At 42.4% G+C, this 27,432-nt stretch overlaps 2 protein-coding genes across 5 annotated transcripts in view; one reads left to right on the top strand and one right to left on the bottom strand.

The window, feature by feature from the left end:
* Positions 1-14,336, bottom strand: part of ankrd11 (ankyrin repeat domain 11) — a 104,543-nt gene extending 90,207 nt beyond the window's left edge. For all 3 annotated transcript variants that reach the window (XM_078282642.1, XM_071919518.2, XM_078282644.1), the window contains exon 1: positions 13,961-14,336. The gene's annotated coding sequence lies outside the window, so the exon portion shown is untranslated. The remainder of the gene's footprint in view (positions 1-13,960) is intronic.
* Positions 14,337-17,161: 2,825 nt separating this feature from the next.
* spg7 (SPG7 matrix AAA peptidase subunit, paraplegin) overlaps positions 17,162-27,432 on the top strand; it is a 240,869-nt gene continuing 230,598 nt past the window's right edge. The window contains exons 1-17 of one of the 2 annotated variants that reach the window (XR_013507323.1): positions 17,162-17,727; positions 18,186-18,288; positions 18,373-18,462; positions 18,578-18,819; positions 19,275-19,414; positions 19,892-19,994; positions 20,099-20,224; positions 21,062-21,224; positions 21,339-21,512; positions 21,606-21,730; positions 21,865-21,967; positions 22,166-22,276; positions 22,441-22,556; positions 23,734-23,890; positions 24,393-24,556; positions 24,734-24,811; positions 24,970-26,294. Coding sequence is in view for 1 of the 2 variants with exons in the window: in XM_071919534.2 (XP_071775635.1) it covers positions 17,509-17,727; positions 18,186-18,288; positions 18,373-18,462; positions 18,578-18,819; positions 19,275-19,414; positions 19,892-19,994; positions 20,099-20,224; positions 21,062-21,224; positions 21,339-21,512; positions 21,606-21,730; positions 21,865-21,967; positions 22,166-22,276; positions 22,441-22,556; positions 23,734-23,890; positions 24,393-24,556; positions 24,734-24,811; positions 24,970-25,176 (2,421 nt within the window). In the remaining variant the exon portion in view is untranslated. Of the gene's footprint in view, positions 17,728-18,185; positions 18,289-18,372; positions 18,463-18,577; positions 18,820-19,274; positions 19,415-19,891; positions 19,995-20,098; positions 20,225-21,061; positions 21,225-21,338; positions 21,513-21,605; positions 21,731-21,864; positions 21,968-22,165; positions 22,277-22,440; positions 22,557-23,733; positions 23,891-24,392; positions 24,557-24,733; positions 24,812-24,969; positions 26,645-27,432 lie in introns of those variants that run through there. The other variant, XM_071919534.2, reaches the window with a different exon arrangement.

Below are 27,432 nucleotides of genomic sequence, written 5' to 3'. Positions count from 1 at the left end.
CCTAGCGTTGTTGGAATATAACTCTTCAATTACACATGGAAACAAAATGGACATGCATAGCTGCACACACCAAATACGAAGACGCAATTCTTGCAGAATCATTACTGCTGCCATGGTCTCCAGCCCACTCTTTTGACATTAATTTGTTTCTGTCAGCACAGGAACCACAAGTGGATGTCTATCTAGGAGTACTACCTTTTCACTGATCTTCCATAAAGAGAGCTAATTTAATTTAAACAATATTAGAACGGTATCGTAACCCCAGTGCCCCCCCAAATAACATCACCAAGGCCAACCCCACTGTCTCTCTTCCTTTCTCAGCCCAGCAGCCTGCCTCGCACCATGGTAAGCTATGCAGTCATCTTACAGATTCCTCCCTTGCAGGGCGAACACAGCCACAATATCTGGAGGCTGAAAATCTCCGCTGGTCTTGTTGGGGCGTTTCTTTTCTGGCTTTCCGCATGGCGTTGGTCACACGTGTCATTGTTGATGCGTTTTATGATTTCATGTGCATCATCACTTGAAAAATGTCTGTGATGATTACATTTATTTAAATCTATGCCTGTACTACTACTTTCTTGCCATTCTTCCCTACCTCTTTACTCTTAGCTCATATACACACTGTGCATATGCCAGTACCAGCAGAGGCAACAGCATAGCAGCAGTACTACTACAGCAGCAGGGGCCAGAGCTGGTGCAGACACACAGCCTGAGAATGCAGAGGGGACCGAGCACAGACTGGGCTTTGGATGTAATACGTGATGTGGATGTAATATGTTATAGTTAAAAGCGCAGGAGAAAAGCAGGAGATTTCGGAAAACAAGAATATGTGAATATGTATGCACCCTGACGTTGAGACAGATCAGTTCTGCATTTGCCAGGCTACATTAGCGACCCATCCAGAAGCAATCAATACCACAAGACATAACCCGATATATTCCATATAATAAAATGATAAAAACAATGCTAACAAACAGTCGCTCTAAGCCAGTGGTCTCTAACCATGTGGCATCAAGAGCCATTTGAAAACAGGTTTTCATTCCAACCAAAACCAACACCAGGCGATTTCGCTGATTAGCACACCTTCAACCAGAGAGAAGAAAATAATCAGTGAAATCAGCTGCTGTAGTGTTTGGCTGGTATGAAAACCTGCATAAACATGGCTTTCAATAGCACATAGTTGGAGACCACTGGCTTAGAGCGAATCTAAGATGTTGCTCCTTGCCCAGTTTATTTGAGAACAGCAATTCCCATGATCTTTCTGGATCTTCCGGTGAGCAAGTTATTAATCCTTTTGAACTGAGTTGTACTAGTAACATCACCCCCATATTTCATCTTGATGTGTGTGTGCATGCAAGTGATGAAGTGGTTCCCTGTATGGTATGGTTGTAGTTAGGGCTGGGCGATATGGCAAAAATCTTTATCACAATATAATATTTTTTTATCAGTCGATATCGATATATATCACGATATAGGCTAAACAAAGTCATTTTTGTCAGGCTTAAAAATTACCTTTTGAATGAAAGCTGAAGATATCAATGTTATTTGGAGGCTTTTTTTATTTTCAATCAGAAGAGAACATGAAAATGAGGTCTACTGTTAAGTGTCTCCCAAAAAACAAATGCAAGGAAGTACAATTTAAGAACTGTGAGGTAGAACATTCAGAAAAAAACTGTAATTTCCGGTCAGCACATATCCTTTGTGTAAAATACAGCATTTACATAATCATTAAGTTATTCAATGCCTGAAATCTAAAATCTGCCAACTCACATGATTTATAAAGATTCCTTCTGAGCCAACGCTCGAACCTCTCTCCGACGGTACACTCATTTCTTTCTTTGCCTTCCTTCCACCACTCTTCTCAACTTCAGCAACCAAAACAGAAAGCACGTGCAGGATTTTTACAGCTACACTAACACCGCTATCTATCTATATTAACACACGCTATCTATCTAGATTAACACCGCTATGCAACGCTTGAAGCGCTGGTGCTGAGCGCTTTGGCAGCATCTGGTGAGTGCTGGAGCGGGGAACTGAGAAGACGTCTCCGGGTGATGCTGCTACACGTTAGCCTAGCTAACGTTAGCTTCAAAACGGCAGGATGCCAGCTCTTGGTCCCGCCCCTGCTGATTGATGAGCAGTGCACTTCAGACAAAGTTGAAATAGTTTCAATTTGAGAACAGGTCCACCACTCAGAACGCTAAAAACAGGTGACCCGTTTTCGGTCGGTTTGTTTTTTCCACAGGTCTTTGGTGGACACTTTGGTTTCTCCGTTTCTGCTATATGATTGACTGATGCGTTGGTTGTGTAACCTAACTTTGTTCCAAGGCTTTCTCTCCGCTGTGTGCAGCTGCTTACTTAACCAACCAAGCAATGCTTTCTATCGACCTTTCTATCAAGCATGCATTATATTGAGTATAAGTTCCATCGCGATAGATATCGTTATCGCTTTATCGCCCAGCCCTAGTTGTAGTTTAATATTAATTTAGAAAACGTCTACTAGCTAAATAGAGATGAAAAGCTAGCTAGCTTAATAGCTAGAAAAATAAATAGCTGGCTACATATAGGCTAGATGTCAACACTTTGTACTTGTTAGTTATTAACTGTCTATGGGTGCTGTGAAAAAACACTTTCATATGAATATCAGATGGGGTACAACAGAATGTTAGACACTGTATTGCTTTGCCATAATGCAGTTACTTCTTTAGAATAATATTTATTTTGGGCTTTTCTCTGAGCCGTAATTTGAATTTAAACTGTAATTTTACATTAAATAATTGTGATACACCACATTATATTCAATGGCAAAACAAACTGTATTGCAAAAATTCCAAATTATGATAATGCATATTATGGGCAATTAAGTATTGTGATACTGCACTGTGAAGTCTCTGGCGATTCCTTACTGCCAAATGTGGATACATTAACCAAAACTGTGCCTTCTATGGTAGATTGTCTGCTCAAAATAGATGGGTAGCAAAGTTTCATAAATCAGATGAGACTATGTTCCTACAATTGTCTTGCACTTGAATTTGCAATGGTTTTAACAATGGCATTATAAGTGAAGGCCAGCGAGCCTATTCACTGAGGTAGCATTTGGTTTTCTTTCAAGGCAGCTTGCTCTACCATTCAGCCTCACAGAACCTGAGCGTTTCTACAGATCTGCTGTTTGTCACTTTCTGTTGCCATGGTAGCAGAGGAAGACAGAGCTCCATGAATATTGGAAATGGAGGAGCAGCAGCACATGGTACATTATCGACATAAACACCCGCACATGCTCTCACACCGCAGAACAAGTCGAGTGTGTTGCTTTTGAATGCCTGCGGCCTTCCGTTCACCCACACAATTCTCAGCCAGTTAAAAACTAGGCATTTAATAAAACTCTCCTGCTGACATACATTGTCTCCAGTCTCCACACATATACAGTATACTAAATCCATGTATACAACAATCAAGCCTGCTATCTAATCCCACATAAGGAAGTGAAACTCACAGATTTCTATCATTGCGGGTTCACCTTGTTCTTCAAAATACAGTGTGCCTCCTTACAACATGCACCTAACATGTTCAGAAAGGTTAACAGATAGTATCGATCCACAGGATGGGTGTGATAGTGGGTGATGTTGATAGTACGGTAGAGTGGTTTTTCTTTTCCTATTCAGCTGACAGGCAGGCAGGCTGGCTAGCCGATATCTCGTTAACAAGAACTGATCAGCACGGCTAACTCTGCTTGTCGCGTGTGTGTGTGGCATGCATGCATGTGTATGTGCGTGTGTGGTCACTGTCACCTTGCCAAGGAGCCATTTCAGACCCTCCTTGTATTCTGCTGGGCTTGTTTGTCACTGCCCATCTTCACTCTCCCGACAGGCCAGAACCAAACACACCTGCTGAGTTCCTCTCTGCGATTTCTCATTCTGTCCTCATCGGAAAGCTGTCTGCCCAGCAGAGCGGGATATGCATGAATTAAATCAGGGTGAAACTACCGCAGAGCACACGATGGAGAGGGGAAATCACTACGGCAGTTCGTGGGTGTGTAGGGACAGTTTTACCCTGTAGGAATCGTCACTGAAAACCAGCCTGCTACGCAGCAACACTCAAGGGTGCCAGAAAATACTTTCCATCAATATTTACTGCCTGTATGTCTAAATTGAGATATGATTAAATATACCATGAACATACACCCATACTACATGTTGTGTGTGTTGTTTCCTCCTCTCTCCTAGCTGGGAAAGGTAAATCACAAAGGGGCCTGCTGCAGAGGGCTTTGATCTCACAGATGAAAAGCAAGTGACAGCACTCTCCACCTTCTGTGGAAGTAGGACCGAAGATGAAGCCAAAATGCCATCTTCAAGTGTAAGGCAAGAGAAACTTCTATACCACCACAGCTCTCAGTCAATCACACTATGCTTACTTTACAGCAGATAAACTGTTCCTGTGAAGATCTGTTCCGCTGACTGAGAGACACAGGGCCCAATGAGCTGATGAATATTAAACCAAACCAGTTATCTCAAGATGAATTCCACGCTAGAGACCCCTTCAATGGAGATGCCACTAGCTTACTGTAAATTTGCACATTTGGGTTTGGGACAACAGTAAGGCCTGCCGTATGAAGCTATCTACATGGGTTATAAAGGTACCTGCATGACAAAAACTCTCTATAGCTGTCAGTGTATAATTTACAGTGATTTTTAGGAGGAAACGAGGCAAACGGTTAGGTCCAACGCCCTTGGCTTCCTGCGAGCAGCGCTTCCTGAGGAACCAGTGCTGCTGTAGAGAGGTAGAGATGGGGGAGGAGAGGATGAGAGAGAGAGAGAGAGAGAGACAGAGAAAGTGTGACAGAGAGAGGGAGAGAGCAAGGGGGGGACGAGAGGAGTGTGTGAGAAAGTGGTACAAAAGCGTACTGCTGGGCTGGGAGGTAAGATGTAAAGATGGGAGAAGTGAGGATGGCAGAGAGCAAACAGGGAGAGAAGAGAGACATGGAGAGGAGAGGAGAGGAGAGCCTGGCCAAGTGTGTGAGAGAGCAGCATAACAGCGTACCGCTGGGCAGGGTTCAGCCGGCAGCCAGGACAATCCAATCTACCCTAGAATCCAGGGGTGATATGATGAAATTTAACAGATGTTGCACATGAGTACAATGAGGATGTGTGTATGTGTACAACAGCTGTGCGGGGAGTGTGTACACTGCTGTGTCCATGCCATGGCCGCACCTGTGGGTGTCGACGCAGACCTGCAGGAAAAGCATGTGAGGCTGGCTGGGCACAGAGCAGCTGGAGGGACAGTAGGCCTCACCTCTGCTTCTCTTTATCTTGATCTCTCCCTCCGTCCCTCTATCAGCCACTCCAAATATAACCCCCTTACCCACAACTAAATAATTCATTAGGAAAAACATTCATAATAGAACAGCTGTAGCCTTAAATAGATTTCAATTTCGGCCCATTCTGCAACTGGAAAGGTTGTTCTTCCTAAAAAGTCCACCCGCAGTGCCACATGGCCCACAAAAACCACTAGACTACACAAAAAAAAAATTGTGATAGTTAAGAATGAGCTATAAACCAAAATCAAGACAAGAGGAGGAAATGTAACACCTAAGGTAAACTATATGTATGTTTAGTGCTTAACTGCCCCCCCCCCCCCCCCTTTCCTTTTCATGAAAATGTCACATTCAAACAGGCAATGCAGTGATTGTGGGTGAGAACTGGCTTTGCATAAGTAATGAGGAGGAATAAAAGGCTGTCCTACATCCACACCAGAGATTACACTGCTGGCTGCTGTTTCTATAAAAAGATTCACTGCAGGGAGTATGACTGACACACGTACCCTCACACGTACGCACGTACACATACACATACACAGACACACAAAAACAGGTATATTTATAGGGAAGAGGGTTCCAGTTCAAAACAACTCGCAAGATCAACGTTTAGTTGACTCCAGTCACTGAATCACAGATCTTTGAATATTTAAGCCTTGGCTGACACTCACAGTGAAGAGATAGGCTGGAAAGATTATAGCTAGCTCCAGGCCAACTTGAAATGTCCTCTATATTTCCTGTTCTTCGATTTCACTTCTTTTTTAGAATGCTTCCTTTATAGGCAAACCAAACAACATGGTGAAATATCTTTGCAGCGTGTGACAGGGCTACAATGTGAATGTACAAGCCTAGATAGCCAGGGTGAACGCAAGCTGGCCTGTAGCTTTAAGAACTCTGCTCACAGAGCTGCCACATATTCAGGAGGGAAAGTCCCTGTGCAGGCCGACTGAAGATGATGTGTTTTTCCACTCCCTGCAGACTGCTCTGGTTAAACACACTAGCTACTGCCTACTCCTGCACCTACAATGAGATATGGCAAACACATTTTATTTTCACCCTTTCTGTGACTTAAAAAAACTATTTTAAATTTCACAATAGAAAATTAAATTTGATGGTGTACTTTCTCTGGCCCTCTAGCAATCACACTACCACTGTTATTCAAAATATAAATAATAGTTTGTCTTGGCTGCTGCTCTTAGAATAGTGACCATATTGGAGAAAAATAACAGGACTACTAAAGAGTCATTTCAAATTTGGGAGTATGACTCAATGACTCAAGACTCAGTGACCAAAATATGCAGTGCTTGTTATGAAAATGCGAGCTGGCTTGGCACAAGCCACAACCACTTATGTGAAGCAAAACCCTGGGCGATGCTGGTAGCTCTGCGCTATAACACGTGGAAATCAACCCATGAAGATACCATCTCAAGTCCAGGTACACAGGCAGCATTCAGAAATAACACCAATGGATTACAGTTTGGCAAAATATGATTATCTCGTGGTGAATCTGATTCTCACTTCACTGAGAAAGTACAGGAACAGGGAGTCTCAAACTGTATTCACAGAGCTGTAGCTGTGACAGGCTGCATCCAGAGTCCAGTGGGATTTATCCACAGCAGCATAGAAAAACGGTAAAACCTCCGTAATATTACAGAATCATGACAGAACCATAACAATTCCAGTCACTTATTGCAAAATTCTATAAAGACAGCCATACTATCTAGCTTCCTATGGTATGTCTTCAAATGATCTGCTAGCTTTCATGCTTTTTTTCCATGTGCATGTCCCTTTGCTGATGCACATGCACGGCAGGAGAGGCCCTAGGCAGCACATGCAAAACACACGGGGAATGACTAGCTTGACTTTCCAAAGTTGTCCCATTCAATTGTATGGTAGATTCTTCACCTAGTGTGAAAAACAGGTAAAGTACTGTCTGGATCAATGTGGGCTAAATATGTAAACCGTCCACGCTGTTGTCAACCGTCTACTACTGCTGCTACCACCTCTGTAACCCCATCGTCAGTTCAAAGTGCAGTTACAACAGAGGAGGATTTTGGTACAAAACAAACAAAGGTGTGGAGCTCTGCCACTGGCTCAACAGATTTAGTGATCTTAGCCACCAGGCAGCCAGGAGAGAGAGAAAATAAAGGAGGGAGACCATGGGGCAAGTCTCTGCAGCCAGCCAGAAACCTGTCCCAACTTCTTACAGACAGCTCAGAACATGTTAAAAAAACAAACACCCTGCCGACCCAGGCCTAATTACCCTAGTGCTTACCCCATCCCCCCAAAACAAGACAATCCGTTCAATCACTGTCACATACACACCTCTGAGGAGATCCAAGTTATCCTGGAAAGCTGGATGAACTCAGGAATATGACACACTGGCCTCATTTGTCTGAACCACAGTTTGTCTATGAAGCCCCTAATGAGTTACAGAACAGGCTTCCTTTACCAGCCAACAGCGCAGTATGACCTCCATTACAGTGAGCCAGCAACAAGAACTCGAAACATCACTGCCCAAATAGGCTCCATAAATAAGCCTTGATAGAGAACACACACAAGTAAGACTTCTGTCAACGGCTAACTACCCCCAAACTATGTAGAAGGAAAAGTGCAAAAAGCAGCATCAACAATGGGTATAACAGTACAGTGTTGTTAAAACGGTTGATGGGACAACCCACAACCTTCGCAAATCACTGCCATTGGCCTGGCTGTAAAGACAGAAAAGAGCTGAGTGGTGAAAATGCATGTGCTGGTCAAAAGAGGGTGCAGACCCTTTGTGTTAAGTATATGGCCCTGCGGCGGACTGGGGACAACAAAGTATGGCTGGGGCTGGGTGAATGGGTGAGCAGGGCATCGGCCCTGACTGACGGACCTCCTCTCTCTTTGGTAGTTAGGTATGCCTTTGCTTTTCACTCCCCTCCCACCCGCACAGGCGCAGAGGCCCCTCTCCTCGCTGCCCTCCCCTCCCCCCTTCCTGTCGTTGCATTTCAATGTAAATGGGTGGATTGAATGGCTGCAGCTGGCCCATCAAAAGGCCAGCCCTGCTAAAGGGCCCTGGTGATTGAGATTCAGCCAGGCCACACCACCCCCTCCCCCACCCAACACTTTGTCATATCACCCCCACCCCACCATCTCAGCTTATAGCTTATCCCCCACATGGAGAGGAGGGCTGGGCACAACAGGGCCCACAGAAAATTAAGCTAGCTGCTAGTGCTAGCTATTTGCCTCTGAGCACAACAGTAGTCAGGTCAGCATGAAGCCATTTCTGAAAGCGGCAATCATTCTCAATCCCAAACCTGTTTGAGAGTGACAGAGGTGGTTTATAAGCAAGACAAAAAAACATTTTCAGATCTGCACCTACAGAGATGGAGAAGACTATGAAACATTTAAGAGTGAGGAGGAGGAACGGAGAGGGCAAGTGATTCCAGGCAAGAATGCCTGTCTAGTCTCTTTCCCTTTCTGTCAGCGACGGGCTGAGCAGACCAAAACAGCCGAGCCCAGAGGGACACGTCACAGAGACAGTCTCTGCCATCAGCTCCCAGACCTGGCCAACTAACCTCAGGACATTGCCAATGCCACGTATGGATAATAGATCATCCCGTGCAGCCTCCTGCTTAGCAGTACATCCAATCAAAACACCAACTGTTGTCTCCAGCTTTGCACCCCCAACCCCCCACCCCGTGATTCTTCCCAATTCATGTCTGCCCACACTCAGAGATACAGCCATTCCCCTAAAAGAGGTTATCCACTCAGTTTCTCTCCATGTGGAACACACACACACACACACACACACAAAAAGGTGAAGGCATATTGTTTACCCAGCCATTACTTTCACCTGTTGTTATTCTTCCTTAAAATCCATCCTTGAATCACCTATCTGGAATGTCAGTAGTAGCCAGTCAAATATTCAAACTACTATGATGATGCCATAGTGTGAGTGAATGAGCTTAAGCAGCAATTAGGATAAATGAAATAATGAATAAGTTGAATAAGTTGAGTTCACACAGTGTGAGCCCACTGTGACTTTAAAAAAACAAAACGGCGCCTATTTTGGGTAATTCAGAATGCAACTGAAAGTGTAATGAAATGGTACTCTATACAGAGATATCTCAATCAGGCAATAAATTCAGGCCTAGCTCTACAAATCCAAATTTCCCCATTTACAGTTTAGTACTCATTTCTTTTGAATATAGAATGAGTCTGAAAACAGGTTTGGTGAGGCTAAAACCCTCCTTTGCAGGGCTGGGCGATATGGCCTGAGATTCATATCACTATATAGTCTACTGTCACATTTACCTCAATAACGATAAATGAAACAATAATTTGTTTATTTTTCTAACCCCGGTGCAGAAATACTACATTCACCACTAGTGTCATGAATATAAAAAGTATGCTTTTATTTTGATGGCAAACCCACCTATTTTCCGGTCTTATTCCATCCTTAACTAGCTGGCTTGACGCTGATTATAAACTGCCCATAGCCTATATTTTGAAGGTAAACCACTTTACTTCCGGTCTTATTCTGTCCATCTCTGGCTGGCTTGACGCAGCCGATTATACACTGGCTATGCTACTTTGAAGCGCGACTCTTAGTTTAACTGAAGCAACACAAATGAAACAGTTTATGCAAAGTTGGTATGTAGAAAATTTGGTCAATGAGAGGGTGTCGCTTTTGGTAAATATTCGGTATATCACCCAGCCCTATTCCTTTGCATCCTTGCACCATAATACCTTGGGGGTCATGAGCCTTCTTAATCTATATTCCTATAATCTGAACGGCCAATATGGCATACTACCCAACTTCTAGCTGGCCTGTCCATATTATAAAGCATTACTGCCAGAATGGCAAAGCAAATCAAACCCTGGGAGCCAACTGTTTTGTGATACAGGATTTGAAATTTTCCCTATTCCTGAAATTATGATTAAGCATACTAATACCAATGGAAAAAATAAGAGCAAAAAATATTCCCTTTCCAAGGGCGCTCCTTCTATCAGAAAGATCAAAAGCCAAGTCTGTAAAAAGTACATTTCTGAAAAAGCAGCAGCATGCCAGAAAAGAGAACCTTTCCCTTTGATGTACAAGAGACTCGGGGAAGAGAAAATATTATCAAGAGTGGTGCAGTGGAAGGCTAGCAAGTAAGCACAACCTGAGACGAGGAAAAGACGCCATCAGCCATCAGCCATCAGCCATCAGGACCTCCTAAACCCCCAAATGAGGCTCTACTGTCCCTGAGGGAGACGGCAGGATAGGGGCCCGCCATTTTGTTCCATTTCGCTTCGAGGATAGAGGAGGGGGGAAAAGGAGTAGGCTGGATTTCAAAGGGCTTCAGATGGCATTTGAGTGTCCGCTGAGATTGTGCTGGTAGGACAGGAGCTATAAAAGATTTACACAACTCGAAAAGGGAGGAAGAGAGGGAGAGAGAGAAAAACCGAGACATAGAGAGAAAGAGAGGGAGAGACAGACAGAGAGAGACAGAGACAGAGAAAGGCAAGAAACAGGAGTAGCCATGCTTGTTTACCTAAAGGGCCACACTCAGCACGAGAGGGGGAGGGTAGAGCTTGGATAGACAGAAGGCAGGCAGAGTATGCGCTGGAGTTGCAGCTGAAGGCCTATTTTCCCTCTTCCTGAGAAGCAGCCGTTTTATTCTCCCATTTTAACCTCAAGAAGTAGGTTACCTCAGCAACATTAAAAGAAGAAACCGCACAATTTACTGCTGCTATTGTCAGACACATACTCACCATTTTATACCATATTGCACATAACAACAGGGCGAGAGGGCACAAAGAGAACCAATTTTGTTTCCCTAAAGACCACTGATGTACAGACAAGACCACTGATATAAACAAAAAGACAAAGCTTTGTGCAATTTCTTTAACTTCGCTGTAAAGTTGAATTCAAACTACTGACGTCAATGTGCCAACTTCATAATAAACAATCCCTCCATTTCAAGCATCATTTGACTTCATAGTAACCTTTGCTTGCAGATACATCAGATGAACCACTGCTGCAGGCTAAGGTAACAGAGCAATGCAACTCATGCACAATAGCCTCCAATCAGAAACACAGAGAGGAAGTGGTGGGACAAAACCACGCAGACACAGCAGTCGGCCATGTTGAAGTCTGCACTCCTACTCGGCACTGCAGACTCCTCAGCATCGCACCGAGCTGATCCACAAGCAACCCAGAGGTTGCTTGACCCGTGGTGCACCAAGCACAAATTTCCTACGTCACATGTTGAAGGCAAGCACTGAAAGAGAGTACAACTGAGAGTCCCATCCAGGTCTGGGTGAAGTGGCCATGGTTGGAAACCTGTGCTGTGGGTCTTGGGCCGAGGCATGTAGTGGGAGAATTGTGGGCAGCAGAAGACCAATCGACAAAGCAGACACACAGAATTGCTGGCCGACTTTCTATCACAGGAAATGTGAGACTCCCAGCTACCAACATAGCTCCTGACCTCCCTGACCCCGGCAGAACTCCATTTCCTGTTGCAGGCACAAGGCATAGTTTGGTCCTCTGGTACCAGTCATAAGAACAGCAGCAAAATCTGGTCGCCACTAATGCTAACTGCGCAGGGGTTACAATATAGGAGCGTCAAGCTGAATGGAAAACCATCCTTATTCAGCATTACACAAAGTTTAATTGTATTTAGTCAAAGCAGATTGAGCCAAACTATGAACTGTCACTGATATTTACCAGTCCACTGCAACAAATTCAAAGACTTTACAGTAGTAAAACCTGAAAGCTACCAAATTTTTCCATACCAAAAAAAAAAAAAACTTTAAAAGGAATACAAATGCCAAATCCATAACCCACATGTAAAAAAAATGAAATGTAGGCCTACACTGCAGAAAAGCAAAGAACTGGAGATTTTATGCTATCAAATTAAGTGACACACCTATTGATACAATGATTACACTATGTATGTGAAAGCGAAACAAGTTTCAAATGTATTTTGAATCTGTATAAAAGGTCAGCATAGTTTACATTCACAATGTAAACACAGGAGTGAGATATGCTAGACCTGCACACTATTAGAGCTGCAATTTGATGAGAGTGTTGCAAAAAGCCTAGTTTATTTTCAAATCCCACACATCAAGAATTGGGGCTTTAACTGTAGCATAGAGAAATAGGTCCTATGCAAGCTCAAGGGAGACGGTGAGATATGCATCACTGCCTCTGCAGTGTAGTCAACGTGAACGCCCCAACAAGCTGAAACACTCGCAGTATCTTGGTGGAAAACACCACCAGCGGCACTGCAGTGTTTTCCTCAGCACTAATACTGCACCAAAGTAGAGAGCTTCTCATCCATATTCTGCTTCCTCTATAGCTTGTCTCTCGTCCCACTATGCTATGCCCCTCTTCTACACATTATTCAACACTGAAAACCCAGGCACTCCAGGGCTGGAATTGGGCTGGTATTCAGCGGGATGCCAAACTACAGGCACTTCTGACTTTTATCCATCTGCACAACCCACTGGTTGGCTACTTACTACATACAGACACTTCCTGATGAATCTAGGTGGTCTGTGTATGTTGCAGCACAGTTCTGTATTGTGTTGTAGTTAACCTGGGCCTACACAGCTTACACAATTTCTCTGTAGGTCTTTTATGAACTACTGCTGCTCTGATTCATTCCCTTTCTTCTTAGACTTGTAGCTTTCTCTTCACACATTCAATTGGCTTTAGTGCTGGAACAGAAAATGCACAGGATGGAGAGTGCTTCTTGACAGGGGAAGTAGTGGAATTTATACTGCTAGATACGCTCACCTAGATGTGTCAGAAACGCAGGTAGAATACTATTGTGTTAGGTCTACTGCCCAAATAACTGTTGTGGTAGCCAAATGTAGGTCTATGGTTGCACATTATTCTCCCTTGAAATTTCCATGATCACCATATTGTTTGGGATACAGCAGATTAGCTTTTGTGCTAGTCCTGAAAGTCTGTAACCAATGTGGTGAATGGCTTCACTTTATGCACTGCAGTGCATTTGGCTACTCCAGAACCTAACTTGCTGTATGTGAACCATGTAAGTGATTATTTTCCAAGGCTGCCTCTAAGAACAGCATTCCAAAACACTTGTATAGGGCTGATTTGTTAATCTGTTTATACGTGTGAGTGAGTGAGTGAGTGAGTGAGTGAGTGAGTGAGTGAGAGACAGAGTGTGTGTGTGTGTGTGTGTGTGTGTGTGTGTGTGTGTATTGGGCTACTTGCTTATTCCAAAACAAAAAATAATGTTCAAAAATCAAACTGTGGTCGAATCAGATATGATTAAGCATGTAACCTTGCACAGCACCAATGTACCTAATGATTTTACCAACTTAACGTTACTGGAACGTGTAAAACATGAAAATAATGAAACACTTGTTTTAAGTCCAATTTACTATAGCTTTTACAGTCAGGCCTCAAGAAAAGAACAACAACCAGGTTCCGTTGACGATACAGAGCAACCCGCTTAAATATTTATGTATTTCAATAAAAATAAAAAATAGTGTTAATAAAAATCCATACGGATAACGTTATCTCAACATTTTCATTCTGTAAAATCCTCAGTAAACGAAGGGGATGTTAGTCTTACACAACAAACCTAGGGGGCAAGCAATGGTCAGTTTGTTGTTGTTATGTTCAATCAATAAAATGTGGCTTACCTGTGTCTGAATCTCCACAAATTAAAACAGTTTTATGAAACTACAAGTCTATCCCACGATGCTCTCGGCCGATGCTGGATGATCCCATTTGTTGCCCCCGGTTCAGTAAAAACTCGACCGGAGACATCCGCATAAACTCGCAGCAACCATCGCAGCTCAAAACCAGCTCACTAGCATCAAGGCTAGTGCTAGCTAATTCGCAAAGACCAACAAACAGACGACCGAAAAAGATTCAAATATCCCCGAAAACGCGTGTATACGGTAGATATTTTGTCTTCACCACCAAGTGCAAACCTTTAATTGTCCATTTTTAAAAATGAAGGCTTACTTGGGTGAACGTAAACCATCGAAATATCATATTTTGTTTCGCTTTAATCCTCTCCAGCAAACCCATTCGAACGGTTTTCGAGCGGCCTTTGACTTCAGTGTGCAGATGGGAAGGAAACGCTTCGGTATGAAACACGGGCCGTGATTCGCGCTGGCGTGTGGGCGGATACCATTTTTGCGCCGACGAAACTGACGCCATTGTGGGTCCCGACAGAGTACTGTTCCTGCTTTAGGATAGTCCTGTAGGGTGCTCCAACATGGCTGACCACGGGCCACAGTTTACAGTGCAGGAGACCAAGCTCCATTATACAGTTGGAGGACCAGGCAAAGGAAATGGAGTACGGACATTAGGTGCACTCGAGTTAATATTTTTGAGAGATCTTAAACAGCGGATACTCTGCTGCTTTCAATCTATAATTACTGTTTCCATTAATTCATGGAAAAAATACGAGCTTTGCGGTCACTGTGATTAATCTTGTCGGACTGTTTGTATGCATTTTATTAATGTTGTGAATGTAGACATTCTTATATAAAATCATGTATAGACTGTGGATACTTTCAATTCACTTGTCAAAAATATATAACCAGTGGTACCTATATAGATTATATAATTTGATACCTACAAAAATGTTGATTTTGTTTTCAATTTATAAGCCAGGCGAGGTTAATTTCGGAGTAAACGGTATGTACCGGTGCCTAAAACGAACACATCCATTGACGCAAGCGTTTATCAGAGTGGTCAAAATGAAACACAAGCGGATGAAACGAAGGCTGTCATTGGCTGGAAGAAAAGTTCTCGAATCTCATTGGGTTATTTCAAATGTCACTCAACCTGACCTTAACACGTCATTCCTCATACTGTGTAGGCTAAAGGTGTTGTATCCAAAATATTGCTTATTTTTATTTATGAGCACAACGGTTGTCTGGAAACGTTTTGTGGTTGTCGTTACTTTATATTCGAGAGGGAGACTGACAGTGATCATTTGCCAATGCTAAACATGACTTTTCTCCATCTCAAATATGTTGCATGAGGTAGCATCTTATCTTACACAAGCACCGGTGACGTAATTCTGTTTCCATAAACTATGTCTTAAATTTGACAACCAAATTTGCCCGTGTTTACTCGAGAAATGTGTTCATGACATTTATTTTGCAAACCTAAATTGGACCAATTTGAGAGGCAGACGCACTTCCCAATCCAGAGCTCCTCTCATCCGCTTTTGTAATAGCGCACTCTACTGGAGTATTCTGGCAGTTTGGCCAGAGCAATGTCAGAGTATCAGAGATGTTTACTCACTAGGACAACATGTCCAGAAGCCTCAATGAACCGCTGGAGCCACATGAAAATGTATTTTTTCAGAGTTTGCAGAGAATTACCAAAAGGCTGTATGGCTAACTAGTCCAGGCTGTAGGCCTGAGATTTTAAATTGGCCATAAAATGTTTAGAAATAGATCTGAAAGCTAAGCAATCCCGTGGTTAATGCTGTATAGGCCTATAGCCAGACTGCACCCCACAACTCAGAAAACGTAGGCTACAGCAATATTCCTTAAATCTAGCCTGTCAGTAAGGACAACTGTCAAGATCCTGAGTCCAGGGAGGCCCAAAGAGGCCCATAAAGAAGAATGATTTTCCAGGGTAGTTGTTTTCACACAACTCATGAGTAAGAGCCATTATGTCATGTATTGTCCTAAGTTGGCAGGGCCAAGAGCATATTTTGCCTATAGTAGACAGGATTAGACCTACCGAATGTGCAGATCTAATCAGATATCTCCCACCTATTTGTTGACAAACTAATTAGCCGTGCATGATACCAAAAAAGGTTGGCCTTCAAAGCCCAATCCAACACTTTATTTCAATAGTCCACTGTTGACACTATGCAGGTTACTGCCAAAAAGATTTGTCTCAACAGACAAGTAACATGTATTCAACCAACCACTAGTACTATAAGTGGCATCTGAAGTGCTAATCAACAACTTCATCAACTGAGTATGTGTTGACTATCAGGAACACATTCCTACATATGGAATTGTTTTATGAGTTTTGCCTTACTGTCCTATAACCCTAACTTTAAAGTTATTTTACTTGCCTAACCCTAACCCATTTCCTTTATGTGCCTAAACTTAACCATAACCTTAACCAAAGTTGTTGACAGCCTACCAACAGTCTATTGATAGAAATTTGAGCATGTGTCAACAGTGAACTACTAAGGCTATGTGACAACAAACAACTGCATTTTAAGGCTGTAAAAGGTACATTTGTATTATATGATATAATATTATACAAATTGGAGTGTTATTTTGAGGGTTATGATGTGCTAAGAGAGTTATAAAACGATTTATTTCCATCTAGTCAAATCCTTCAGACATATACCCATAAAGTAGAAATGATAAAAGCATGAAAAAGATATGTATTAAAGCATTACGAGGTTGAGGTAGTATCATGATGTGGTGAATAAAAAGTTGAGAAAGTAATTACCTCTTGTCAATGATCATCATGAGGCAAACAACAACCAATATGAACAAAAAACAATCATATTTTTACTACAGCATTAATTTTTTACATTTTCTACTTAAACACCCTAATCTTATACTTTGAATTAAGGTCATAAATACGTACCGTGTGCTTTATCTGCAATAAAAGGGTAGGTAAATTGGGTTAAGATGGGGCTACCCTGCACTGAATCTCTGATTGAAATATTATGTGCAGTCCTTTGCTTCTTACGAGGCTATACTACGTTATTATCTGGTAATCACCAATCCTGCGCAAAACTCTGCGCAGCGCGTACGTCCTCGAAGAACAACAACAAAGGTTGAAGGTCAAAGTTTGAGCTAAAGATGTGTTCAAAGGCTTGGAGATGCGTGTGACTGTATTTTTCCGTGTTCAGCACAGGTTAAATACAGCCTCTGCGGTGTTAATTAATAGACATTCGTGATCAGATGAATTGCAGTGGATGTACGTATTATTTTTTGTAGTTTTCTCTCTCGAGGAAGCCCATGGAGTAGGGAGCCGACGTGCTGATTTCGTGTTGACATCTTTGCTCGGCTGTGGCTTGGTTGAATAACATAGCAAGCTAGCCTGTAGCTGAGGTAGAGGTAAACAAACTAGTGAACACACAAACTCGCCATGGCGCTGCAATTTTTCAGATAATAGACACTGTTTCTGTGCTTTCTCCTTGGCACTGCTCTATCTGGGTGTTGATATTACCGCATCCAGAAACGTCATGGCAGCTTTGCTTTTGCTACGTCGCGCTGTCCTGTGCAGAAAATACAGCACGAGCTTACTGTGGACACTGTCAGGACGAAACTCTCATTTATTAGCAAACAAGTCTGTGCACAATAATGGTGCTAAAGATATGCTGTCGAGATGCTCCAACTATGAAAAGCTGCTTCACTCAAGATCACAGCGGACACTTACGAGTCAGACACACAAACTCATTCAGGTAAACTGGTCTTTGCCCTCAGGATTGACTGGCATACATTGCTGTCTAGAATTAATCACAAATTCACCAAATATGATATTCTTGTGATTGGTTTTTAGTTTCTTTTACTTGTTGCCTTAGTCCTTAGTCATTATGGCGGTGGCATTGGTGTGTGTGTGATTAACCACGACGCTGAAGTTGGCTACTAATTCGTGGCTGAAATTTGACTGTAGCATTATTGTATTATGACCTGAACATGGCATGTGAGACTATGGTCAACCTATAATAAAAGTGTAATTGCACTTTCTGCCTATTTGCTATGATTAACAAAACGTCTAAAGTGGGTTGGTCCTATGGGTGCTGCCTTTTGTCATGCACCCCTTAGGTATGACCCCAAGGTAAAATCATGTATGATCTTTGCTCACCACTGGAAATAATGGTAATGAGGAAATGACCTGAACCTAATCTTCCAATTTTAGAGTCTTCTTTACAGACCCTTGGGTCCTGGAATGGCGGGAATAAACAGAGAGTTAATCAAGAACAACCTGCTGAAAAACCCTGTTGGTTTGGTGAATCTGTTAGGTAAATAACCATTTTGTATCTACCTGAATATGACTATATAATTACTTAGCTAGCTACTTTTGATGAAGTACTGTTTCATTACAGGGGCCACAAACTTCTTTAGTACATCTCAGTCCAAACAAGAGAAAAATAAAAGTGATGGACCAAAGGGAAAAACTCCAGAGGAAGATGAAGGTAAGAGATGTACCGCTTTAACACATGGCCTGTTGTTTCATAACCTCACCTCCTTCCACTGTGATCTTAATCTGCTTCTTCACCCTCTTCCTCTTTATTCTACCTCCTTTTTCAGAGGAGAAGAAACGCCGTGAGCAGGAGGACCAGATGTACCGGGAGCGCCTGCGGACGCTCTTCATCATTGCGCTCATCATGAGCCTGCTGAACTCCATTAACACCAGCGGCGGAAACATCTCTTGGAATGACTTTGTCAATGAGATGCTGGCCAAGGGAGAGGTGTCCCGCGTGCAAGTGGTTCCCGAGAGCGACATCGTAGAAATCTACCTTCACCCTGGAGCAGTTATCTTTGGAAGGCCTGTATGTTGGATTGGGTTTAATACAATTATACAGCGCATCACCTGCATCTGAACTGTTATGGCAAACATGCATGCTTCTGTTAGTTAATCTCTGCAACTTAGAGTTAGACAAGAAACTTATTTTCCCTCCAAAGGATGTAATTTTTTAACTCCCTGGTTTGTCTTTTCTGATATTACATTCATGCTCTATATTTATTTCAAGCCCTTTGTTCATGTAACTGGAATTGCTATTCTACCTTTTTAGATATTTAGTTTTGATGGGACTTAGTTTTCAGGCTCTTCTCTTTGTGTATCATTAGCACAGCACCGAAAGAACTGATTATATAAGACCTATGTATGGTCCAGACCACAACAAATCCTCCTCTTTTCCCTCACAAAAACATGAAATTGGGTTTTCTCCAGACAGAGACGAAGCTTTCTTTTTCATCCTCTTTGCCATGTTCCCTGTTTTGGCAGAGGCTGGCCCTCATGTACAGAATGCAGGTTGCCAACATTGACAAATTTGAGGAGAAGCTGAGAGCTGCAGAAGAGGAGCTGAATATTGACACAAAGGACAGGATACCTGTTTCCTACAAACGCACTGGATTCTTTGGGAAGTAAGAGCATGACCTTTCTCCATGCAGACTCCACATCAAAACAAATCCTTTTGTGAGGTGCTGAAGTTTTGACAAAAATATGAAGGGGTGTTTTCTTCATGCAGAGAAATTGTTACAAGGATGTGTCAACCGCACAAGTCCTTCTTACTTAATGATGTGGCTGTGTGATATGATACTGTCCATCATTTGCCTCCTGAATACTGTCTTTAATATTTTGTGTCGTCGGTAGCTTCGTGACACAGTAACAGTTAGCTTCCCTGTATTGTCTGCTTTAACATTAATCTCCCTTTGGTTTCTGAAAAACATGTGGGTGTATTTGTGGGTGGCATATCCATTTAACTGTCTGTTTTTTGTCTAATTTTATATAACATATTACACAATTAATAGCTGTAGCCTGGCAATCAGATTGGTCACTTTGGCAAGCATCTCGTACCATAATGATCCAATGCAATGTTTATTTATCTGTTTCCATTGCAGTGCGGTCTACGCTCTGGGAATGGCTGCCATTGGAGTGGCTATTCTCTGGTATATCTTCCGTCTGGCAGGCATGGGTGGCAGAGAGGGCGGCTTCAGTGCTTTTGTGAGTAGACACTACATTTAAAGAAGTTGCATATGAACATTCATGGTTCTTATTGTATTCTATTGATTTCACATACTAAATGCATATCACAATGTACTTAACAGAATCAGCTGAAGATGGCCAAGTTCACCATTGTGGATGGCAAGTCAGGGAAAGGTGTGAGTTTCAAAGATGTAGCAGGCATGCATGAGGCTAAGATGGAGGTGAAGGAATTTGTTGACTACCTCAAGGTAAGAGTCCAGACTCGAAAGAATATGTGTTGGCGTGTGTCTTGTGTGAATATTTTTTTCCATGTAATTCAGTGATGATGCATTTCCCATAGAGTAATCAAAAGATCAGGTGAAATTGTAATTCATGGTTTGATTCTCACAGTGCCACCCCTTACCACAGTTACTACTTGACAAATGGGAGTCATAGGGGCAGAAGCAACATGTCAGATAATTCTCAGTGAAGTCAACTTAACCTTAAATCAACAATACTTTGCTTTATGCTAAATTGCTAAATGACAATGTCCCAGTAAGTAAGTAAAACTTCAGTATCTGTAAGTAAGTAAAACATTATTTGTATAGCACCTTTCAAGACACGTGGAGAAAGAGCTTTACAAGTGAAAAAGATAAAAAGACACATACACAGTGAAAATACAAGCAACACACAGTGCTTCACAAGTTAAAACATAAAAAGATACAGTGACAATACAATCAACAATGCACATTATTAAAGGCCTGTCTGTATACAGTAAATGGGTCTTGAGATGCTGCTTAAAACTCTCCACAGTGTTGGCAGATCTAATGTCAAGAGGAAGGCTGTTTCCTAGCCTAGGCGTGACATGGCATGGCATGCTTCAACCACTGTTGCTCCTATGATTCCTATTGATCTATCATTAGTGGTGGCTAACTTTTGCTGATGGTCTTTGCCAGAGAGTTAAACTAGCATTCCAGTTTCACAGGGTTCTAACGTAACTCTGAAGTTTAATCTTACGAGTAAAGCGTATGAGTAAAATGAGTAAAACTGTAACTTACCCATCAAAGTATATCACTTACCTTAGTGATATTGTTATCTTGTGTCAGAACCCAGACCGATACCTGCAGCTGGGGGCCAAAGTCCCCAAGGGCTCCCTGCTGCTGGGGCCCCCAGGCTGTGGGAAGACCCTGCTGGCCAAGGCTGTGGCCACTGAGGCCCAGGTGCCCTTCCTGGCTATGGCTGGTTCTGAGTTTGTGGAGGTCATTGGAGGTAAGCCCGCTTTTAATATGGCAGCCTTATTAGGAGGTTACGTTCTTAAAACAAAGTAGGTCTACTAATTAATTCTGTATTTTGAGGAGAATAAAATGTATTGTGTGTGTGTAGGCCTGGGTGCGGCTAGGGTGAGGAGCCTGTTCAAAGAGGCCCGTGCCCGAGCCCCCTGCATTGTCTACATAGATGAGATCGACGCCGTGGGGAAGAAGCGCTCCAACAACATGTCAGGTTTCTCCAACACTGAGGAGGAGCAGACCCTCAACCAGCTGCTGGTAGAGATGGACGGTAAGGTCAACATGGGATCTCAGAACAAATCATTGGCATCGGTTGATAACGCTGCAGATATTAAGAGAACCATTAACTATTTTTCTCACCCAGGAATGGGAACGACAGACCACGTAATCGTCCTGGCCTCCACTAACAGAGCAGACATCTTGGACAATGCTCTGATGAGACCAGGCAGACTGGACAGGCACATCTTCATAGACCTGCCCACTCTGCAGGTAGCCTAAAGCACTTATATTGATTTTACATTAGAAAGCACACAAACACAAAACATCGAAACAGTAAAACAGTTTACCTGGGCTTGTCAGTTAAGCAAGTTTGTTTCCTTGATGTTTTCTTCACTGTTTTCCAGGAGAGGAAGGAGATCTTTGAGCAGCATCTGAAGATCTTGAAGCTGACCCAACCAGCTAATTTCTACTCCCTACGTTTGGCTGAACTCACTCCAGGCTTCAGTGGTACATAATAGTAAATGTTTTAGCCACATGTAAATCTGTGACTTTGGCCATAACTAAATATGTGCTGCAGTTTTTAACAAGCGTAAGCTCTTGATCAACAAATATGAAACATCTGTGGATAATGTGGCAATTTATTAAGATGCTATTCCCATATGATGATCATACAGCTTGTGTTGCCAACCCACCTTGTCTTTCCAGGTGCAGACATTGCTAACATTTGTAACGAAGCCGCCCTACATGCTGCCAGAGAGGGGTTCAAGTCCATCGATACTTTCAACTTTGAGTATGCAGTGGAGAGAGTAATAGCAGGTACGATGCTAATGCAAAGGGCACCACTACTTAAATTGCAGGAGGAACAGGAATTGCAGGTATTTCATGTCTACAGTTGCCACTTACTGCAGATCCATGTCTGTGTGTGTGTGTGTGTGTGTGTGTGTGTGTGTGCGTGTGTGTGTGTGTGTGTGTGTGTTCAGGAAGTATAAAGAAGAGTAAGATCCTGTCTAAAGAAGAGCAGAGAGTGGTTGCCTTCCATGAATCTGGACATGCCTTAGTGGGATGGCTACTGGAGCACACAGAGGCAGTCATGAAGGTAACACACTATGTTAATTCTCCGGTTCTTGAAGGAAATAAATTGTCTATTTGAAATAGAGAAACTCTGTGCTGTGTTAAGGCCTTTAGGCATTATTGCATGTCTGCTATATTTTATTTTATCCAGGTTGGTCCCATTAGGGGTTATTGGAGGGTAAGCATGATGTCATGGGCCTAGTTAATTGAGTATGGCTTGTATAGTATACCTTAGCCTAAGTCCAAACTTGATATTTATTTTTTATCATTATATAATGGAGAGCAAAGATCAAGTACAAACTCCCATTTATTTGGAAGCCATATCTAAAATGAATCTCTTTGGGAGAGCATTCAGGACCGATGTTCCCTCTAAACTGTGAGTCTAATAATTTATCACATTGTCCAAATATCTTGTTAGTAATCCGTCATTGCTCCACTTAGGCCAAAATGTAGTCGATATAAGCGGGTTTGGAAGTTTTGTTGGCAAACGATATTAGATGCAGGGACTTTGTCTTGGCTCTGGGAGGAAGAGCTGCTGAGGCTATCACCTTCTACAAGGTTACGACAGGTACACACCATCTGCAGCTTGGGGTTTAGTGAATTGCTCTGGGTCTCAGCCCGGTCTCAGTCACGCAGCCGGTGAGTTTTATGAATAACCCTTCATGTCTTTCTCAAACATTTCTGTATTATGTGCCACTATCTCTTCAGTCCTAGTTCTGCTGGGGAGAGTTTTGGCTTTCTCTCCCGTTCTGACACATACGGTTCATTGGACTTGCACACATGTGGATAATCAGACTGGGTGTTAAATATGTAACACTTAATTAACATGTAGATTTTTACTGGCTGTCACCTGGGCTATCGCTGAGAACAAGGCGGCAGCAATTTGGCTCTGTTATGACAATCACCTCAATAAATTTCTGAATGAGTTCAAATTATCAAGCCGCTGATTTTTCCCACCGCAATGCTTTTGCCGTTGAGTTTTATGAATAAGGGCCATTGAGATCAAGGATGTTTTTGACAATGTAGATCTGGCCAAGATGTATACATAGTTCCAGACAGGAAAAAAAAACATTTCATAGAAAGTACTAGATCATTTCAGAGAAAGTTAGAAGAAGAGAAGGAGAGAGGAAGGATACATGGAAAGAGGCGCAGTCCTAAAACAATCAACTCCAGTTTCCTACATCATCTGCTGTGTGTTGCAGGTCTCCATCGCCCCGCGGACTAACGCTGCCCTGGGATTTGCCCAGATCCTGCCCCGTGACCAGTACCTGTTCACCAAGGAGCAGCTGTTTGAGCGGATGTGCATGGCGCTGGGAGGAAGAGCTGCTGAGGCCATCACCTTCAACAAGGTTACAACAGGTACGCACCATCTACAGCTAACTTAAGACTGCTCACACATACACTAGCGGCACCATCTTCCTAATGAATCACATCGCCTGTCCTCTACTCACTTTAATAGATTTTAAAACATCCCTTCTGTCTCTCTCCTTTGCTCTTATTTGATTTCCTAGCTCTTCTCTCTGATATGTTCATGCTGTGGTTACAGGATTCTTGTCAGGGCAATATGACCCTGACCTTTACACCTCTTACTATTAGCTGTTCATAATTTTGATGATCTCAGAATTGAAGCTTATTCTACTGTTTGACTCACTCTAAGTCACTCTGGCTGAGTGTCAGCCGAACGCCGAAAATTTAAAAACAAATAAACTCATATACTGCATATAAGCACACAGGCAATGAAAGATACACACCAGTGTATCGTCAAGACACACTGACCTTCCCGCACATGAACAGACTACTTCACACTTAAAATGGATGAGTTCAACCCAGTGAGTAAAGAACCCTGCGTTTGTTTCCCCAGGCGCTCAGGATGACTTGCGTAAGGTGACGCGAGTGGCCTACTCTATGGTGAAGCAGTACGGCATGTGTAACAGTGTGGGCCAGGTCTCATTCCCGGACACCCAGGAGCAAGGCGCCGTGGGACGCCGACCTTTCAGCCAGGGACTGCAGCAGCAGATGGACCATGTGGGTTCTAAAATTGGACTACCTCTCCACTCCCTGTTAGCCAACATTAGTACACTGTGAATGTCGAGTCGACATAATGAATTCTCGTTTTCTTAGGACACGGTGAATGTTGGCGTACTGAATTTCCGTTTGGATTATCATCATGAAGTATTGATTTGATGGCATTTGTTCTTTCAGGAGGCCAAGATGCTGATAGCCCGCGCCTACAGACACACAGAGAAGCTGCTACTGGATAACAGAGACAAGCTGACAGTGGTAAGATCCTCTTCTCCCATCGGGAAATATTTGTTTAGTATTTGTTTGTTTACTAAACCCGAGCCTTTCACTTTAATTGAGCATGTAACTTCAGTATTATCTTCTGTCTTAGTGTTAAATTATAGTAAGTCACAAGTACTTGGGCTCTGTGTTTCCAGTTGGCCAATGCGCTGTTGGAGCGCGAGGTGGTGAACTACGATGACATCGAAGCTTTGCTGGGCCCCCCGCCCCACGGGCCCAAGAAGATGATCGCCCCACAGAGCTGGGTGGAGGCTGAGAGGGACAAACAAGACACCGGAGAGGACGAGCCTCAGCCGCCTCCCCGCAAAGACCGGGAAGACGACATGAATCCGCAGCTGGTCTGATCTGAAAATGACTGTATCTCAAAATGCTTCTCCACCCGCTGTGTTTTGAGGAGGTCACCAGGGGGCGGACGTATGTATTAAACCTGGCTTCGATTCTTCGCTAAAAAGCTCTGTATGCCCAAAGGTGAAACCATGAATCTGCATATTTTGTCTTAGTTTCATAAAACACTGCAATCGTTGTGGAATTTGGTGGTGGAGTTCCATTATTTCTCCCATGGACTTATTGCATAGCCAAATTATTATGTCCCAGAAACTCTAATGACATTTGGAAAGAAAACATAGTCTAGAAAAGCTGTCTATAATAATCAACATTTAGGTGCATTGTCTTTACTTTGCATCCTGCCCACTCTGTATTATACCGCTCAAATCAATACCAACCCATATCCCACCCATCACTGACTTAAATGTTCAGTTTGTGTGGAGGTAAACACATTCTCATGTTGAGATTTTTTTTTTTTTTTTTTGTAGTGTACAAATTTGTACCTCGAGCCATTCTATACACTAATGGATATGTAAAATGTGATTTCAGGGACAAATTGTCTGCCTTGTCAGAGATTACACCAAATATATTTGCATTCATCCATTCGACTCACATCTACACACTGAGGATTGGAATGTTGTGTTTGGGATTTAGGTGAGCTGCAGGAAACTGATGAGCCTACTATACTCACAGTCCTTTATAGAAGAATCATAACAGTGGGACGTAGAATGTTGAAATTTAGATCTAATAGTGTGTACTGAAGTATTTTTTTCTCTGAAGAAGTAGCAGGCAAGGGAATTAAAATGGTTCCTATAATTATTCTAGAAAAATGGCAACTTCAATTTAATTCAGCATTTTTGACTGGACAGTTCTCTGTATGGAAGTAAGCCTGCTGTTTTTTTAAGTTGCCATAGTCTGCCAGTTTCAGTAGGTTGGATTCTGTAGGCTGGAAGGTTAGTTGTTTAAAAAACAGGGCAAATATTGATACGTTTAGCCACTTCTGAAAAATATCAATAGAATTGTCCAAAATCTGTTGTGGGTCAAGTTCTCTTGAAATGAGAAAAAATGAAATTCACTGACCTCCCACAAAGTCAGTGGACTTTGGTCTAGTTTTACAGTTTTTGTCACTAGATGATGTGTTTCAACCAGACTAGCATTAAGGTGTCATCAATCAGGATTCAACCCTACTGGAGGTTGGTCATATTATGGCTGAAGTGTCATGGATGCTGTCGTGCATACTGATGATTAAGAAGCAGGAAGTTCTCCAAATGCTTCCAATGGTGTGAACCACTTGGTCCTCTTCTCACCTTGCGACATACAGACTGAGTGAATAGTTGGGACAGTGTGAGGTAGTGTTTTATTTTGAAAAAAGAAATATGTACATTTCTTTGTATTAGGGGCCATGTATTGGTTTGATTGACAGCGCCTTGATTGACACAAGTGAATATGAAGTCTTTATAGTTATTTAAATAAAGTTTTATTCAACTGTTCTGTGTTGCTCTTTATGGAATATCCCATTTTAGTGTCACAGATTTGTTATATGAATAGATTATATGTAAAACATGGTGCATCCTGTAAAGAATGCCTTATTTCATAATGAACAATACACACACTAAATGGAAGATTTACATTTATTCTTTAGACACCAGTAAAATCTAAATTAAATGAAAATACCTAAAAACATCAAAGTCTTCACCTCCAAACAATTGGATCACATGGGGTATTGTGTGGTACAAAATGTATGTGAACTGGTCGAGTATCTTATTGCATGAAATGCCTCCAACAAGGACAGCTAACCGATGCTGGAATGGAGGATTTATGATGGAAAAAGGAGAAATATGCTTAAAAACAAAATCAATATCAAAGCAAAATGTATTTTACAAAATAATCACATATAAAAAAAGAAATACATTTAAAAGATGTTCATATCTCAGTCTTGTTGATTGTATGCATATTTGCTTAACAATCAGAGTATGAGGATAAACCAGACATGGACACACATTTCAACACACATTCTGTCTGCCTTGTAGCATGCACAGTTCCTCTCATCATTGCTGATCATGTCAACAGTCGGTTTTACTTTCATGTTACTGCTCCCTACTATCAGAGCTATCCACAAAACTTCGCAACGAGCCATTATTGAAAGTTCAGTTCCCAATTGTGTCCAAATCATCCTCAATATAACCCTAGGCACATCAGATTAAGGGCTTCGCATAGCATCGATTTATTTTCCCTTGGCACTCTCCAGATCTAGTTCTGGACTAAAAATGCCTCCA

The sequence above is a fragment of the Centroberyx gerrardi genome, chromosome 1 (genome assembly GCF_048128805.1).
Source record: "Centroberyx gerrardi isolate f3 chromosome 1, fCenGer3.hap1.cur.20231027, whole genome shotgun sequence".
Classification (NCBI taxonomy): domain Eukaryota; kingdom Metazoa; phylum Chordata; class Actinopteri; order Beryciformes; family Berycidae; genus Centroberyx; species Centroberyx gerrardi.
The sequence above is the reverse complement of the archived record's forward strand: the minus strand, read 5'-3'. Positions and strand labels throughout refer to the sequence as shown.